This window comes from Gymnoscopelus braueri, assembly GCF_963280865.1.
Source record: "Gymnoscopelus braueri genome assembly, chromosome: 3".
Lineage (NCBI taxonomy): Eukaryota > Metazoa > Chordata > Actinopteri > Myctophiformes > Myctophidae > Gymnoscopelus > Gymnoscopelus braueri.
The window spans coordinates 37,626,336-37,644,480 of NC_137612.1; the positions used below are offsets into that span (position 1 = coordinate 37,626,336).

General features: G+C 41.1%; 1 protein-coding gene across 1 annotated transcript in view; it reads right to left on the reverse strand.

Moving 5' to 3' along the window:
* The window catches only part of mmel1 (membrane metallo-endopeptidase-like 1), a 22,485-nt gene extending 4,575 nt beyond the window's left edge, over positions 1 to 17,910 (reverse strand). The window contains exons 1-23 of the mRNA XM_080424902.1: positions 17,774 to 17,910; positions 15,450 to 15,730; positions 15,038 to 15,082; positions 13,240 to 13,299; positions 12,936 to 13,097; positions 12,338 to 12,418; positions 11,976 to 12,071; positions 9,792 to 9,910; positions 9,124 to 9,189; positions 8,335 to 8,469; positions 7,953 to 8,042; positions 6,062 to 6,198; positions 5,592 to 5,685; positions 5,043 to 5,171; positions 4,515 to 4,613; positions 4,052 to 4,135; positions 3,834 to 3,937; positions 3,017 to 3,075; positions 1,762 to 1,881; positions 1,386 to 1,519; positions 1,056 to 1,121; positions 786 to 881; positions 17 to 93 (exon numbers count right to left, since the gene is read on the reverse strand). Coding sequence (XP_080281028.1) covers positions 17 to 93; positions 786 to 881; positions 1,056 to 1,121; positions 1,386 to 1,519; positions 1,762 to 1,881; positions 3,017 to 3,075; positions 3,834 to 3,937; positions 4,052 to 4,135; positions 4,515 to 4,613; positions 5,043 to 5,171; positions 5,592 to 5,685; positions 6,062 to 6,198; positions 7,953 to 8,042; positions 8,335 to 8,469; positions 9,124 to 9,189; positions 9,792 to 9,910; positions 11,976 to 12,071; positions 12,338 to 12,418; positions 12,936 to 13,097; positions 13,240 to 13,299; positions 15,038 to 15,082; positions 15,450 to 15,606 — 2,210 coding nt within the window. The 5' untranslated portion in view covers positions 15,607 to 15,730; positions 17,774 to 17,910. The remainder of the gene's footprint in view (positions 1 to 16; positions 94 to 785; positions 882 to 1,055; positions 1,122 to 1,385; positions 1,520 to 1,761; positions 1,882 to 3,016; positions 3,076 to 3,833; positions 3,938 to 4,051; positions 4,136 to 4,514; positions 4,614 to 5,042; positions 5,172 to 5,591; positions 5,686 to 6,061; positions 6,199 to 7,952; positions 8,043 to 8,334; positions 8,470 to 9,123; positions 9,190 to 9,791; positions 9,911 to 11,975; positions 12,072 to 12,337; positions 12,419 to 12,935; positions 13,098 to 13,239; positions 13,300 to 15,037; positions 15,083 to 15,449; positions 15,731 to 17,773) is intronic.
* Positions 17,911 to 18,145: the final 235 nt, after the last annotated feature.

Sequence of the window (18,145 nt, forward strand, 5' to 3'; positions counted from 1 at the left end):
TATTAAAGGTCTTTACCTATATTCTAAGGGACTGTGTGAGTCAGTCTTGATGGACTGGCTGGCATACTCAGGCCGATAGGCACCACACCACACCTTGAAAGAGAAATGTATTCCTTCAGGAGCAATCCAGCTTGGAAGCAGTAGTTATGGAGACAATCACAATAAAATAATTCTATAAATATTAAAGCAGTAATAGACCCTGACATACATCACTGTCTGTTCTGTGGCTCTTCATCCCATCTGTTATAGAACTTGTTATTAGAATTATTATTATTAACATCTGTTCCATTTATCATCAGATTTTATGCATGGTTTATATTGTATGCCTTGAAACATTGAAAATTACATTCTTAAGCACCTTTGGATGTTTTACTCCACACACCAAACTTGGTCATAATCCTTACAGAGTGAGTGTGGGTGTTATATAAATTTATGCTGGCTGTTTGACACGTTTTCTGTCCATGACTGACAAACAGCCTTATGTTTTATTTTCCCTGGAACCACAGTGGTCTTTATTTTGGCTGCCCCCCCAGACCCCCAGGATCCCAGTGCCACATACTGTAGAAATGATCTGGAATGAGTTGAACCTTTTAGCCCCCCTTTTCGGATGTTTGACCCTTTTTTTCTCCTCCTGAAATCCAAGCGTGCAGGGGGTAAAACAAGTCCCCTGTGGGCTTTTGTTCTTGGCACCTCTAAGTGGAGCAATGGTTTAAATCAACCCCTTGTCTGCTGATTTGATGTATTCAGCTATCACAAATTCCCCCTTTGTGATTTTTGTTACTCACTTGGGCAAAGTTAAGAAAGAAAAGTTGCTTGTGATCCATGTCTAAGCCAGGTAAGCAAAGCTCTTCCCCCTCTCGCTCCACCCATTTCAAATAGGCCTGTAAACACAGGTAGATGCAGACAGTTCACATACACATTAAAACACATTTCAAATGTTTAGGAAAAAATGTGTGTGGCTAGCAGTGCTTCCCAAACAAACTGTAATGATTGTAATTCTCATATTTGTGGCATGTGGTTTTGCGATGTTGTGATGATGATGACAAAAAGACAACCTTATAAGCCTGACGAACTCCTCCATTGTCCGCAATATTCTCTCCCAGGGTGCTGATTCCACTGACCTGCAATCACACGGATAAAACCACACACAAACATGAAAATACTCATTCAGAGGGTTACTTAATGCAAGGTGTCTATAGTCGCACATTACGGACACAAACATAACATTTTTAACATGCTACTTATCTCACCAATGTGTCCCATAGAGAGTCTAAGCCTGATTGATACTTAGTTGACCAAAAATAGCAGATCTTCAAGCTTGTAGATCGACTATTTTTGGTACGCTACACTGGCACGCACCCAAGTACAAGTCAGGCATTACTCACGTTTTGTCCTCCTGCGAGCTTCCAGTTGAAGCTGCCATATTGTTGCACCATGCACTGGGACTGGTCTTTAAAGTGCTCTGCAGAGTAGTTACTCCACCAGTTGAGCATATTACCGTCCTTGTCAAAATTACGCCCTGCAAACCAAGCATAAACCAACCAAGTCAAATCTTATTCTTGAAATATGACGCAACACATTGCGTTGGGCAATATTGTTGTGATGAATCACTGGTCGCAGGCCGATAACAAATTATTATAAAAAATGACAAAGAGCCATTATGATAAAGTGTATCTATTACTTCTGATCTTCTAAAATGCCTGTGATGAATCGCCCGGTGCCTGGAATCATGACGTCTATTAAATAGCAGTGATGGATTACCATTATCGTCGAATCCGTGTGTGATCTCATGTCCAATGACCATGCCTATTCCACCGAAGTTCAGGGCCTGGAGCTGCTGCTTACTGAAGAATGGTGGCTGCAGAATCCCAGCAGGAAATACTGCACAATTACAGTTGAAAATGCATTAACCAATTAAACCCCTGTAGTCTTAGAGACTTGAGTTACAACTGCACTCTGACCACTTTTTCCATCTACAGTACACCAAATCTTTTTGCCAAACATAGCCGATCTACAAGCTTGTAGATCTGCTATTTTTGGTTAATGTTCCCCCCAGAATATGGTCGTCGGATGACTTTGTTTCCGAAGCATGAATCTGGCTTAAGATGGACAGCACTAATCCAAACTGATGCATGCAATCAATAGATGAGTGTGGCACATTAACACTAAATACCACCAGCAACATGTGTGTTTTTGGGGTATATTTTCAGTTATTTAGTTATTTAACCGGGGAATTAAAGCACAAGCACCATAAAAGGTAATTCAAATAAGTTAGAGCCGTGTCCTGCAGCAAGAGAGAAGAAAACAATTAATTAAAGAGACAGTATAAGCAATAGATCTTTGGAGGAAAACATAGGAAAATGTTGAGAAAAGAGAAAATGTAGAATTGTTTGGGTTGGGCCTGTGGCAGCCCAAGTATTGCTTCATCAGCCAAGTCAGTGGCCACAGACCTGCCCCCACCCAGTAGGAGATTCTTATGAATCCATTTAAAGCCATAAAAATAACAACTATTACGTAAATTTAGCAGAATCTCATTCCAGGTTACTGTACCACTACTACTACTGTAAAAGAAAGATCAATACCAGGGATGAGTGATTGGTATATTATGTTTTGGGATCCATTCACCAATCTCTTGGCACAACGCCTATGTGCAGAGGAGTGTGAAAGCGGTTTAACATTGCAATCCAGAACTTATTTTACTGCACTGGTTGGAGGTGGTCTCCCTACACTCCCATTGAAAATGTTAGACCCTGGTGTGCAGGTAGGACACTACTGGTTGACAAATAGTATTGCTGGAAGTTCATAAGCACAGTATCTCCCCTGGCCAAGCATGGATTCCGTCTTGGAAAAAAATCTGCTCTCTTGTGCAGGACATCTGGGTTTGAATCCCAAGTCGGAAAGATAGAGATGTTCTCAATGGCAGAGGAGTCTTTCTCTCAGTCTTCTGTATTCATCTATCAGCAAGTGATTGTGCCTCTATACTGTATATTAAAAAAAAAAGCCCCAAATCTCTTACCAATCTGGTTTCTGTTTGGCGAGTAGAATGCATTCACTACGGCAGCACCAATGATCCACCTTAGAGAACATTGAAAAAACTAATTAAAAGCAGATCAAAGACCAGATTTTGTTTTGTTACAGGACGTCGTGGTGTGAGTCTGAACTTCACGCAGTGAATATACTTCTGTGTAATGGTGTGATGATAGCCAATGATAGACAGCATAGACATATTTAGACCTTGTTTACAGTAGGGACTTGGCATGAGCCTGGACTGCATGCAGTGAATAGAGTTCTGCAGGGTTCGATTTCTAAAAACTAAACAAAGGGGGGAATTCTCTTAACCACAACTATTTTTGAAATTATAAAACCACAAAAATGTTTTAATTATTTCGAAAATAGATGATCTACAAGCTCACAACGCGTCACAATGCAACATGTGAGCTTGTAGATCTGCTAATTTTGTATTTGTATTTTTATCTCGCCCCAAAGTAGGGATGCCAGGGTCAAAAATGCAATTGTTAAATTGTGACATTATCAAACCTAATCAATATCAAACACATCAGGCAGTCTACACTACACTTCCCATAAGGAAATCCATGTATTTAATTCAGTCTGACCAGAAGCAGGAATAAAACATGTCGATAAAAATGAATGACCCAAAGGGGGGATATCAAAAGCAGAAGCATGGATTTACCCCCCCCAGCAAATCGAACCCTGGAGTTGTGTGCCATGTACGCAGCCTGCTGGCCTGGCATGGCGGTATGAGGGCGGGGCTTATACATTCCTGTGACATAATACAGGCTGAAGGGCTGGATGTACAGGAACCGCTTACTTACAAGTCAGGGTCAACCGGCTCTCTGAGCTTCTTCAAGCTCTTGTGCGCCTCAGCCTCAAGGTTCTCAAGGGTGTTCTCAAAATAGTAATCCTCACTAAAATTTAGCTGAAATGAGAGACATTGAAAACACGATCAAGGACTACAAACAATGCATCAGCATCTCTCATGTAGTGTTTCGCTGTGCGTCTAGGACAGGAGAGAAACTGAGTCCTTACTTACATGGGCATACTCTTGGTCAAGTTTCTGATTGTTGTCCTCTAAAATATGGTCTGGATAGCCTATATGCTCCTTAATGGCCATTGCCTGCAAGACATACAGTATCGATCATGGTTCAAAGTAAGTATAAAACTGATAATCCTCTCTTAACCACTTAAGCTCAATATAATTTGTTGAAAATTATATTGTGCACTAAGTTAAGTACGTATATATCTTTCGGCAGGTTGAAAGTGGTTAATGTTCACAGAGCAAAAAGAGCTTCGACATGCTATGAATAAATAAATACAGAGATTATAAGACACGAAATAAGACAAAGTTACATTCAATAACTAAAAGCTGCACAATCGGCACAATTTACATAAATAAATAAGCAATTATTTGCAAATTCAAATTCAAAATATCATGTAAATGTCCTCTTTGTTCAGGTATACCAAGTTCCTTGTGTTCAAAATACCATATTCCATACCTTCTCTCTTGCCTTCTCCTTAGACAGAGTGTCCATCCAGCTCAGCTCCTCCAGGGTTTCCACGTATGCTTCCTGGATCTTACTGATGAGGTCACTGACCTGTACACGTGAAATTAGATTAGAGTAGACATGATATTCCAATCAATACACGACCACAAAAACTCTTGTTAACTCCAATCAGCACTGATTGGTTTGGTGTGAGGACTTCTTCTAAATGTTTGCCATACCTAGGTCTGAGACAATTGTTACACAATCGCCTGATCACAATTATTTGAGCTAATTGCAATTATTTTGCACAATCCTCAGAATCATTTCCTTGACTGAATCATCAATGATCAATGAATTTATTAAGGAATAAGGAGTCACAGAGATTTCATAACAACCAGGCACTCAAACTAAGGTAGGGATCGAGGCACAGCTGGCTCCTCATTTGTCTTTCAAGGCTGAGAAAGGTTTTCTACTGACTGTTCTGCAACTTTAAATGGAGGGCTTAATAGGGATTTGATATGTGAATTCTCTGACACTCACCATGCGCTTACTTTCTCCAGCAAAGGTCTCACGCACATACAAAGCCCCAACGGCGTTCTCCATGCTGTTCTGGACATAACGCACGCAATCACGCCACCGAGCCTCCTCTACTGTGGTCCCATATAGAGACTGACACACACACACACACACACACACACACACACACACACACACACACACACACACACACACACACACACACACACACACACACACACACACACACACAGTAAGTAATGTAATTTTTTAGGCACTGGTTCTCAAAGTTGGGTCCTGAGGGGGTCCCCAGTGGGTCCCCAGCTAAATGAGGAACAGTTTAAACACTTTACCCTATTTCCTTTTCCTGCTATTTGAAAATAGACGATCTACAAGTGCCGTGAGCTTGTAAACAAACCTTCTCTTATGGGGGTCCCTGGAACAGAATCTTTACAAATGGGCATCCGCATACATATACATTTGGGGGTCCTCGACATGAAAATGTTTGAAACTCACTGTTTTAAGGTACCTCAATTTAAAGAGTGCTTTCTTCTTGCATGGTTACTTTCTTACCTTTCTGTACTGAGCTCTGGCGTCTTTGAAACGACGGCTCAGACTGTTGACCCGATCCATGATAAGCTGCCATGTGAGGTAGTTTTGCATAGTTCTGGAAGCATAAAGGTGTATCTACTGGTCATGCTACAGTACAGAACCCATACAACATGTATTCCTAGCTGTCAGGTGGAAAACTTGTACGTCCAAAACCGTTACTTTTCAGGAAATGGACAAAATAACCTGTGTTCCAATGGATCCAATCAATGTAGTTATTATTTAGTCACACTTGTACTTTTAATTGGTTAAATATTTATTAATCTCTCAAGACAGATTCTAATCTTAAGAATCTACTGTAAGAAGGGCATTCATTTCCGAAAAACCGTTCAGAGATACAAGGTTTGTGCCCGACAGCAACGATATATAATAATAATAATATACAATGATCATTTAATAGAGTTATATTAACTCGGTCTTTTTTACAGGCTGACCTGACGCTATGTCTGGGGAGAACTTGGTTCATTTTCTCCAGGTAGGGAGAGCTGTAGACAACCACATCCTCCTCCCGCTGGACTTCAACAGACACGCTGGACATGACACCTCGTACAAACCGTGTCCAGTTAAAACCCTGTAGACCAAAATAGGGATACCAGGGGTTAACATGCATTTTTTTAAACTAAATTGTGATATTGTCAAACATAAATATCAAACATATCAGACAGTCTACATCTCTACAATTCCCAAAAGGAACTGCAGGTATTTAATTCGGTCTGACCATGAAGCAGGGATAAATCATATCCCCACTGGCCATAAGAATTTAATGATCACAGGCGGGATATCAGCTGAGTGGGTAGAGAGGCCACCTGGGAAACAGAAGGTCCCTGGTTGGTGTCCTGGCCCCGGTCTACGTGTCAAAGTGTCGCTGAGCAAGACACTTAACCCTTAACTGCTCCCGAGGCAGTACTCCCGTAGTGTCCACTGCTCCTCATACTTAATAGGACAGGTTAAATGCAGACACCACATTTCGCTGGATACGGTGACAAATACCGCAAAGGAGTGTGGACCAAATTATTATTATCAAATCAAAAGCAGATGCATGGTCCCCCCCCATCCTCCCCAGCAAATCCAACAATGTGCTTAATCAGGACAGGTTTGTTGTTCACGGTTACGTTTTGAGCAACACTCTGCTGTCCCACGGTCATATATCCTTTCACACCCAAGAAACTGTCTGTGCAACCTGGTGACGGAACAAGTACTCAATACCACGATATAAAAATACTCTGTTACAAGTGAAAGTACAAAATGATTGGCATTACAATATACTTAACCACATAAACCCTATTAGTCCATCAGCGCTCTAAACTAGTGACCTTTCTGTTTTCGTTCTATATTAAATATCTTCGCTGAAATCAACAAGCTCACAACGATCAACAAGCTCACAACGATCAACAAGCTCACAACGCGTTGCGTTGCAACGCGTTGTGAGCTTGTCGATCTGCTATTTTCAGCGAAAGTCTTCCCAGAATAGGGATGCTGGGGACTGGGTTTAAGTGGTTAAAGTACTAAAGTAAAAGTAAAAAGCCCATCTACAAGCTCACAACTCGATGGGTTGTGAGCATTCAAACAGATCAAGTGAAATACAGCTTAAGTGGTTAATGTATGTTTTGTAATAATAACCTAAATCTGTAAAGTAACTAGTTAACATAGCTGTCAAATAATTTTAATGGAGTAAAAAGTACAATATTTGCCTCAGAGGTGTAGGAGTACAAGTATAGAGTATTGAAATATGGAGATACTCATGGAAAGTGGAAAAAGAATAACTTAAAATTGTACTTAAGTACAGTACTTGAGAAAATGTACTTAGTTGTCTTCCACCACTGTCCCACAGTCATATATCCATTCACACCCAAGAAACTGTCAGTACAACCACAGCTTTATGTGATGTACCGAACTATTTCTCGAGGTGATGGAGGTTAACCACTTACATTTTATATACTTTGTTGACTGGGGTCCCCCAGGGATCTACAGTATACTAGGTCTGCTCCTTTTTTCCCTCTACACCAAATCTCTTCGACCAAAATATCTGATCTACGCGCCAAATTGTGAGCTTGTAGATCTACTATTTTCACTGAATATTCTCCTAGTGGTTAATTGCCTTGCTCAAGGGCATTTCAGCCATAATCGTCTCCACCAGGCCGGACGGCTGCAGGCCAGAGACTAGCACACTTTTCGTTTTCTAGTTGTTTATAGCAATAATATTTCCCAGGCATTCCATGAATTTGAGCTAATGACCTTCCGGCCTCTATACTGTTAGCAGTTTAATAAATTAGAATTTGCACTCATGGTCCATTGAATTTGAGGCGTAGAAGCAAGCACACTTACATTAAAACCAAACGTGTCCTGTAGCTCAGTGAGTGTCATCTTGTTGTAGAGAATGGTGACATCCTGGCGCTCTTCTGCCGGGGATGTAGCCTGTTAGGAAACAGAATAAGAACAAATTTATACTTCGCCACAGACCACTTTTGACAAATGTCACTCGCGAAAATAATTACATATTTTAAACAGCTGAAAATGTGTCACTTTTGTTGAGTGAAAAGTGTTAAGCACAACAAAGGAGTTCTGTTGATGTTTTGCCTTTTACTAAAACTTGGAAGCCTGGTTCTATAACTGCAAAGGAGGAGGTTTCTCATCTGTCATCTTGTCATTATTAGTTCCTTTTCCCCGCTTTTCCACAATTACATTTCCTGTTGTGCCTGATACTCACGTTGGCAATGTCTGTCTCCAGCTCCAGCACCTGCGTCATTTCCTCCCAAACACCGTCGTCATCCTGAGTTAGGTTCCTGTCCTGACGGACTATTTTGGCAATGGAGACCATGAAATGCAGGTAGGCCTCTCGTACCTGATACAGAATTGTGGGAGGAGAAAATTAACAACTTAAGCCCTATGTCGAACGACAAATAGCTAAATAGTCGATCTACAAGCTTGTAGATCAGCTATTTCATCTAATGACATGCCAAAATAGGAACGCCAGGTTGAAAGTGGTCCATATAGTTGTTGTTTACCTTTCTCTGCTTACTGATAGGTCTGGGGAAATCTAAATTCAATGGGCTTGGACACTGGAGAAAACCACTGGTAAGAAACCTACGCCCACTGCTTTTAAAAGCAGTACTGGTACCATACCAATATGAAGGACCGCCCCAACATTTTTGCATTGATTCTGTGAAGCTCTTTTTCTCATTAGGCTAATTTCCAAATAGTTTTTACACAGTTTTAGTCCTTTCACTGTATCAGTAGGCAGGGATCTCTGATCGTCTGGATGTGAGACCAGGGCCCTACCTTGCGCGGCCTTATCCCTTATGCCTAAAATTATCTCCAATTTTCTACAAGCTCACAACGCGTTGTTGTAGATCGGCTATTTTCAAAATAAATTTAAAAAAAGTATTTTAAGATAGGGATAAGTCAAAGTAGGAACTAGGAACCTAGTTGTTTTTCTTCTTTTGTTTTTCTTTACACCAAAATCATGTTAGCAGCACAACATTGGATGCATCATCACCCTTTTGTAGTTTCCATCGTTGAAGTAATAGTCTCTGGATGGCATCCCGAGTCCTGGCTGGTCAATCTGATGATAATGAGGAATAAACAAAGCATAACTTGGATTACGTAAAAATAAATATCATCAATTCCTGATGAAGATCCTTATGTGGTCGAAACGTTGAATAAGCAATAAACAGTGGAGGTTATTTTGCCAGTGTGCGGACCAGTGTTGCCAGGTGTTTTTCTGTAAAGTTTCTTGTAAGTATTGGTACAGTAGTTGCTTATTTGGGCTTGCTTCCTAAATGTTGTTTAAACCAGTGGCTCAATGTCAAGGACCCCCAAAATTAATATGTAGGCCTTCTTGGCCACAGATCTGAAAATATTTTGTGCCAGGGACCCCCATTTATGTATTTAAAATTTTTTAAAAAACATAATTTTCCAAGTGTTGTGAGCTTGTAGATTGGCTATTATCAATAGCTGAAGTATATATAGGTTCAAAGTGTTCATGTGGCCTATATTTGCTTCTTTTTGGCTTGTATGTTGGCTGTTTGTCCTGCCCCTGGGCACTTTGGATGTGCGTGCACTATCCTTTCAATAACTTGGATTATGATGACCACCACCCTGTTGTAATGAGTGTCTTTTGCTGTAGACATTGCGTAAGCTCCATGTGTTGTCCAAACTCCTTACGTAAATGACATGGCGAAGGGAGTCCCTGTCATCCGTCCACACATACACTTCCAGCATAGCCTTCTTGTTAAAGCGAGCAGTGAGCGTCGCCAGTGTGTCCTCAAGGCTCCACTCTGCCCCTGTGATAAGATAACAGGTAGAAATTATCTCTTAATTTAGACACAGCGGCCTAAGATTACAGACCTGCTGGCCAACGTACAGGGTCTCATAAAAAAAACTAACCGCCTCTCGTGGAAGTAAACACGGTGCACATGGAGCAGGATATAGGCTACTCATGAATCTGTGTCCGCAGATGCCAGTTGTGCGTGGTTAATTCTGTTTCAGCCACCGTCCTCGACTACATTTAATTACAAAGGCAAGAGCTTGGCTAAGAGCAGAGTGGTCTATTTAAGAGACCAGTCAGAGGCCTGATTGAGAACCCGCTACCCTACCCCACTCCAATGGTGGACAGTAAACGACGTATATTTACTTATAGGCTATAAGTACATTGTTTCAGTATCATTTGTATTTTTTGGATACTTATGACTTTCTCTCCACTACACTCCATTTGTACTTTTGACTGCACTACATTTCTAGGGGAAAAGTGGCCTACATTATGAATGAACACTGAAGCCCTATTTCAAAGGGCACTGCAATGCAAGGCGTTTTGAAGATGAGCTATTTTCACTGTTATTGATCAATATCTTTTGAAAAATGTGAATTCTTTTTAGAAAATGTCTAAATGTTACAGCAATTCATTGATACTAAAAAGTAAATGTACATTGTAATTTATACTTTTGAATACTTAGGTAGAAAGCAAGTAGGCTGGTCAACTGTGTAACTTTTAGCCAATATATACAGGATATACATATATATACATATATGTTTGTATATAAACATTTTAGCCGTTAATTCCCTCTATCAGCCACTATATAAACAGGGTTCCCACGGTCATGTTGCTGCTGGAAATATTTTGTAATAAAAAAAAACTGTTTTCCAGGCCTGGAAAAAGTTAATTAATCAAATGTTTTGGAAATTGTTTGTATATAATTTACATTGCATTTGGCTATTGATTTTATTCATAAAAAACATGTCCCAAAACATGTCTAACATTACGTGAAATATGTGTGGCCTAATGTATACAGGACGTCACGTGACAAAAATAATAGATCTACAAGCTAATAACACCTTGTACTGTGATACGTTGTTAGCTTGTAGATCTGTTCTTTTTGTCACGTGACTCCTTCCCTCGAGTCTGTCTAGGTGCATTTTTAGTAAGAGCCTCATTATTGCACCATATGATTGCTATAGGCCTGGAAATGTGGGTAAAATACTTTGGAAAAGTTATGGAAAAGTTTTGAAAGTTCTGTGCTCGTTAGTGATCTCTCCATCAATCAATTAATGCATCAAAGACAGCCACCTGTCTGATGTCTGTCAGAGAGGGGAGGGGGGAGAGGGCATGTCTTTCACGACACACTTTCCCTGTTTTGTCAACAAACACTTGCATAGTTTCCCTTTAACTCGATCACAAATTTGACAGAGAAACTTTCACTTGTAGTCGAGTAATGTTTGACAAGGAGTATCCATACTTTGGCTCAAGTACCAGGGTTGAGTACTGTCAAAGTAATTCTGAAATAAGTATCCTTTAAGAGAACTCATAGATTTGTGTGTTTGTGTTTTTGTATCTATTAGAAGAGCTGATGTGTAGCTATAGCAGGGAACATTGTTCTTGTTGAGACATGTACCTTTGACCATGTAGGCACCCATTGGTGTAGAATAGATCAATATCTTCCCCAGCTGCGGTTGTGTGAGCCAACGCCTTACCCTGAAGGTGTGTTTGTTGGTATTTAAGTTGAGGTCAGTCTTGACATGCGCTGAGTCAGACAGCGTGTCCCATTGTGACACGTACGCTTGGCTCCAGTGTTTGAATACTTTTAAATCTCTCATACTTTAAGATCTGAGTTGTTGTATCTGTCTCATTACTTTGTCCATCACACTGTTGAGAACGTGCTACTCTACCCCACTCACTAACACCTGTCTTCTAGACTGAAGAACCATAACAGACCAGGGCTTATGAGCTAATATAAACAACATGTACTGTAGATAGATGTTCATGTGAGTGAGTGAGTGAGTGAGTGAGCAACAGGCACCCTCTGTCTGTCACTTTGTTTATGTTTTGGTGACTGTTTTGTTTTTCTGTGTTACCTGTAGTGGTGTTCCAGTCTTCTGTGGCAATAGGCCAGTTTCCGACACTTTCAATGAGCTTCAGAAGGGGCTGGGAGTCGCGCTCTTCTATGAGGCCTGCCGGTGAAAACAACGGCAATCAAACTCAACACATGTAAGAACACACTACAGTTCCTCTGACATTGAAGCGACGAGACATTATGCTCTATATCAGTGGTTCACACACATTTTCTTGTCAAGGACCCTCATATTGATATGTATTTGGTTGCTCAAGGACCCCTGGAGGTCCACAGACCCCACTTTGAGAACCAGTGCTCTATATAATCCGTTGCCTCATACAGAAGACACACGTCATTAACAGCTGGGGTTTGAATGAGACTTACTCTCATTCATGCAGGAGCTGTACAGTGTTTTAGCCTTCTTGATGGCATCCCTGTCCTGGTTGTTCTCCATCTCAAGGACTCCTGCAAAAAGAAATATATTTTTTAATATGTTTTTGGCAGAAGAGTGCTTTGGGTGTTTTCCTTTTTGTTACACTTTTGGGTTCTCTACAAAGAGAACCATCATCACACATTTGAACTTCTGAGCACTCCAGACCTTTTCTGTCTTTTTAAACAATATGCAGACTTGCTAGAAAGAACGTGAAACGCCTAATTAACGCTGCAACTGATTACGTGGTACAGTTTGCACAAGCTCACAATCTATCCATGGAACTACACATAATACAAAGTAGGCCTACAGCCCACAAAGTTGAAATCCTTGACCCTGATAAGCCTGATTTGAACTTTGTTATACGCACGACAGTGATATGTTCCGTAAACAATCAATGTATAAGCTTGCAACGTGTTGCGCATGCAACACATTGTAAGTGTTGTGAGCATTGTGAGCTTGTAGATCTGCTATTTCAGTACCATTTAACGAAGTGGCATAAATTAGGCAACAAACTCCAGGAACAGCAGAAACAATGCTGACATGACTGACCTTTGAGGACAATCTCCAGCTTGTCTCGCAGAATGTCAAAGACACTGTGACGGGAACTGGTCTCTGGGATGACATGGTGCTCCAGCCAACCCCCGCAAGCATACTGGTAGAAGTTCTCACAAGGCTTCACTGATGCGTCCATGTTCTGCAGGAGCCGTGCAGCTTTGGGGGGGTGAGGAAAGAGTGAGGCCAACCATTATGCAGTTAGAATGCTGTATTTTTTAAAATTTCTTTATAAACAAAAACAGATGGACAGAAATGCATTCAATTGAAAGAGGGAGAAAGCAAAGAAGTCCCATGTTACCTGCTGTAACACACTCCGCTGTTGTGCACACATTGTTGATGTTGGAATGATGGTGCTGGCCTGGAAATGTCAAAGTCAACAGTTAACGGAGCACGTGTCCACTGTCCTAGGATTAACAAACACTCCCACCAGTCCTAGTCTCAGAGGTTGGGTTATGTTCGGTGTGTTTTGGATGTATTTGGTATACTAAACAGGAAAACAGGAAACGTCCTTATCGGCAGGGATTCCCCTGTGTTGTCTGACACTGCTGAATAGGCAGCAGTGTAGGAGTTAAAAGAGATGTCCCCAACCAGTTCTAACATGAATTCAAACGTGTTTTGGACACTACTGCCACCTTGCTTCAAACACCTAGAGGGTAGTAAAACTCATTCCAAGCTATCCTTTCAACATCTGTTAGTGGACAAACTCTCTAAATACTTTGGTATTGACTCTAGGCTGGTTGGATGCTTGACTATCTCTCCAACTAAACCTGAGTGCATGTAAGGTGACCTCTCTTTTTCTACAGGTTCACCCGGGGGGGGGGGGGTGTTCGCTCGCCATGCCTGTATATTCTGTGTACAGATGACTGTCAGAGACAGTTTGAGAAGTGATATATCCTGAAGTTTGCAGATGACTCAGTTATAGTCAGTCTCCTTCATGATGAATCAAATCGTGGCCCTGTGGTTGATTATTTTTTAAACTGGTGCAAAAACTCATTCCTTCAACTCAATCTATCAAAAAGACATGTTTGACATCAGACACCATCCTCATCCATCCCACTCAGAGCACCATCATTGATGTTCAAGAGGTGGGAACCTGTTGTCAGTTAAAATACCTTTCAATCATTTAGAGCAATCTCACTTTTAAATCTAACACTGAAAGTTTGTTGGAGAATTCATCAACTGCTTTTCTGCCTAAGGAAACTTGCCAAGTTTATACATACTGTGGAATCAATTTGATGACTTTCTCTAATCTGTTGGTATGGAGGCCTAAACATAAAATCCCAAAACGCACTGGCTAAAATAGTGAACACAAGTGGCAAAATCATACATGTCTGTCCAGCAGAGTAGCATGTCAACAGTCAAGTGGTTTGATTGATTTACTGAATACTTTATTAACAAGTTTGAAAACGGTACGGTAGTACAGTAAAAAATAAAAGAAACTGGATATTACACAAAAGGATAACACAAAAAGCCCCAGGGGCTTGTTTCCATTGTTGTCCATTGTACTCAATTCATCATCATGACATGCAGTAGGCTACATTACAAATAATCAGCAGCAACACTAAAAGTAAGAATAGATACAGTATATCTACAAAAAGGGGAGGGGGGTCAGAGGATGCCACTCATATAGGGCTCCTTCCGTGGAGCTCGCTGAGGGAGTGCGTTGTTTGCATCGCTGGGGGTAAGCTGAAGAGTCTGACTGCACCCACCCTTGTCATCAGGACTTTCAATCCCTGCCCTTTTCAACAGGAGTTTCAGTCCCTACTGCTTGTCCATCATGAGTAGGTAGGATTACTTGTAAGATGAGTTGCATGCTGATTTCTGTTACAGTATATAGTTTGCGCTGGCCGGTGATTTTGTTGATGTATTTTTTTTTGTAACACTATGCATACTTTATATTGTTCTTATTGCTGTTCTGATGATTACGCTTGTTCATTGATGCAGTACTGCTGAGTCTGTGATACTCTAATGGGATTTCACATTAGTTTTTATGTTGGACTCTATGCTGCATAACCAATTGCTCTTCTGGGATAAATAAAGTCGTAAGTTGAAGTTGTTTATCAGCATTTAAGAGGACAGACAGAGGCAGTACTTACCTCCACCTGAGGAGCCCCTTGATGCACCTGGCCTGTTAGATTGCTCTGTATTGGGATGGAAGAGATCTGAATAAAAGTCCATTCACACAGCAGTAGCTACCAGCTACCTACAGTACCATCATTTATGTTTTTTTGTCTAATATCTTAAGGAAGAAAAAGTTCTTAAATGATGGCAAGAAGTGCAATATTCAGATTGGAAGCTACACATTTTGATCAGTTCAAATGCGCAAGCTCAGACTTATGTTATATTATATTATATTAAATTATATTGTATTAGTCACTATAGAAGGCATTTAAAGTAACATTTAAATATTCACAAGGACAATAAATCGGAGAGGTCTTTTGGGGGTCAAAAACACGTAACAATGTTATGACACATAACCTCCTCAACAGTAAATGAACCTGGGCCTACCTTTCACAACAGATGTATACAGGACTATGAGTCCGGCCAGGGCACAGCTGACCACCAACAGCAGCACAGACAGACTGATCTCAGCAACGGTCCAACGGCACTTCCCAGGTTTAGTTGATTTTTCCATGATGTCCGTTTGACTTTCGGATTTTCCCATTCTCCTCTGGATCAAGTCACTGTGGAGTGAGATGGTCCACACAGGTCCAGCCAGGCAGGGAGCTGGAGCACTGGTGTGTGTGGTGTGCTGTGCAGTGCGATGCAATGTTGTTGTGCCAAATGACCTGGAATTGAGTGAGCGCATTGAGTGCACGGTAAATAAACACCTAGAGTACAAGTAGTTACATAGCCTACACGGTAAAGAGTTGTTAGAATAGCTTATCTTGTGTGGATAATCCTTTACTTCTCCAACAACAGGGCTATACTGTAGGTCATAATTTAAGCCTTAATTTATATGTCGCAGAATGATGGTGTCGCGCACTGAAAATAGCCGATCTACTTGCTGGATGCCAGACATTGGCAGTTTGTAGACCGGCTATTTTGGTGCGAGACACCGTCATACGGCAGGGCATAAACTAGGCAATAGAGTCACTGGGATGGCACACGTGTTTGCGGGACAGAAAGTCAATCAATCAATGCATATGACTGATCTGAGGAGATGATTTGTTCTTGGTCACTGAGCCACATCTGCTGTGGATGATGGGACACAACCTCATTGTGAAGGACTTTACCGAGTGTGACATTTACTCAGGAAATAATAGGCATAGCCTAATGGAGTAAATCGACCGTTATATTGTCTCACGAGACCATCATTATCATTTTTTGAAATATTTGTGCGAAGGAATTGAACACAATTCCCCCACCCACTCCAGGCCCGGACGCCCTAAACCCTACATCAAGAGCGCCATTATCTTCCCATAATTACTACTTAGGTGTGAACAATATTGCAAATGAGCATTTGTGCAGGAATAAAAAAACACAATCACCCATGGCAACACTTATGTGCATCCATTCACTCCCAGCACCTGTTTCTCCATAAGCAGCATCTATTGCCCTGTCATTAGGCCTGACAGAGGACAGGCTGTAAATCAGAGGTTCGTGCTTCTGTGGCCCATTAGCTGTTCCTGATGAATACTCATGGGCACATCATGTCTAGCACTGCCATGATGGACAGGCTGCACATAGATTCACTGCCATGCCCAGCTTCATGTTGGCAGAACAGAAACTTTTTTTGCAGCATCATCTTTTGTCGATAGTTTGTGTTGAACATTCTTTATGGGAAATTGTGACACATTTACACCGACGCACCAACGCTGCAAAAATCAATTAGTCATTGTCACTGCCTGACAATGACTATAAAAGGCAGTGACAATGACTAATTGTTGAGAGATGATTTGGGATATTTGATTGGCTGTGGTATTCTCGATTTGATGCTTAGCATAGATGGTTATTATTGCTTACCACATATAAAGTGTTATCATATGATATCACATGTGCTGTTTTTCTTTCACATGTCTCTGTTTGTGTGACCATTTACGCTGTCATTTGTTGACTAGGGTTCATGCCACGATCCTGCACAGTCACTCTGGATAAGAGTGTGTGCTAAATGCCTAAATTGTAAATCGTAGATTGTAATCACATGTTTAAATGTTCCCATATGACTTTTTTCCCTTTCCCCCCCCCCCCCTCTCTCTCTCTCTCTCTCTCTCTCTCTCTCTCTCTCTCTCTCTCTCTCTGACACAGCATGTGTGGTTTTAAATTCATGACATTACGGTGCAAAAAATATATTATACCAGAAGTCATGAAATAAAGTCATGATGTCATCTAATGGATTAATGATTTGTGTGTTGAAACAAAATTTATTGAAAATAAGATCAAAGATAAAATAAGAGTTTTCATGTGGCTTAACGTTTTCCATTTTCTAGGTAGGATTACTTGTGATTGGGATATGCATTTGGTATTGTACTTGAGTAGATCAAATCATATGATCTCATTCATTTACTGAAGCTGCTGGCCATATTGTATTAACATCTGTATGATACTGATGCCAATATATAGTATGATATGAACAGTTCTGCCAATATGTGCTAAGTTTGGCCTCTGAGTCTGCTTCGACTTTGAAAATGTTGTTTGGGACCACAGATCAACTAAAATAAATGGAACTTAGAGACACACTTTCAACGGAAGTAAATCATATATAGAGACTACACTTTCAACTGAATTAAATGGAGACTACAGCTTCAAATTACAACTTTCTCATCTTCTTATTCTTATATATTCAAGTTCCCAGTGCTTAAAAATGTAATGCCCTACAAGGCTAAGCTTACCTTTTTCCGTTGATGCTGGAAGTCCCTGAGCTGTCCCCCACAGCGCGCTAATATCCCAGACACCCCTACTGAGCTTCCACTCAGAGCTGGTGTGTGGAGAAATGAGACTGTGCTGCCGGATGAAGGAGAGAATAACCTCTCAGCTGGGCGGCTTGTGGAACGACTGAGGCAAGAGAGTGAGAGGAGGTAGAGAGAGAGAGTGGGGGGAGAGGGAGAGAGAGAGAGTGGGGGGAGAGAGAAAGAGAGGGAGAAGAGGAGAGAGAGGGAGAAAAGGAGAGAGAGGGAGAAAAGGAGAGAGAGGGGAAGAGACAGAGGGAGAAGAGGAGAGGTTGGAAGGGAGGAAAATGGGAAACGATAGTATCAGGCTGACAA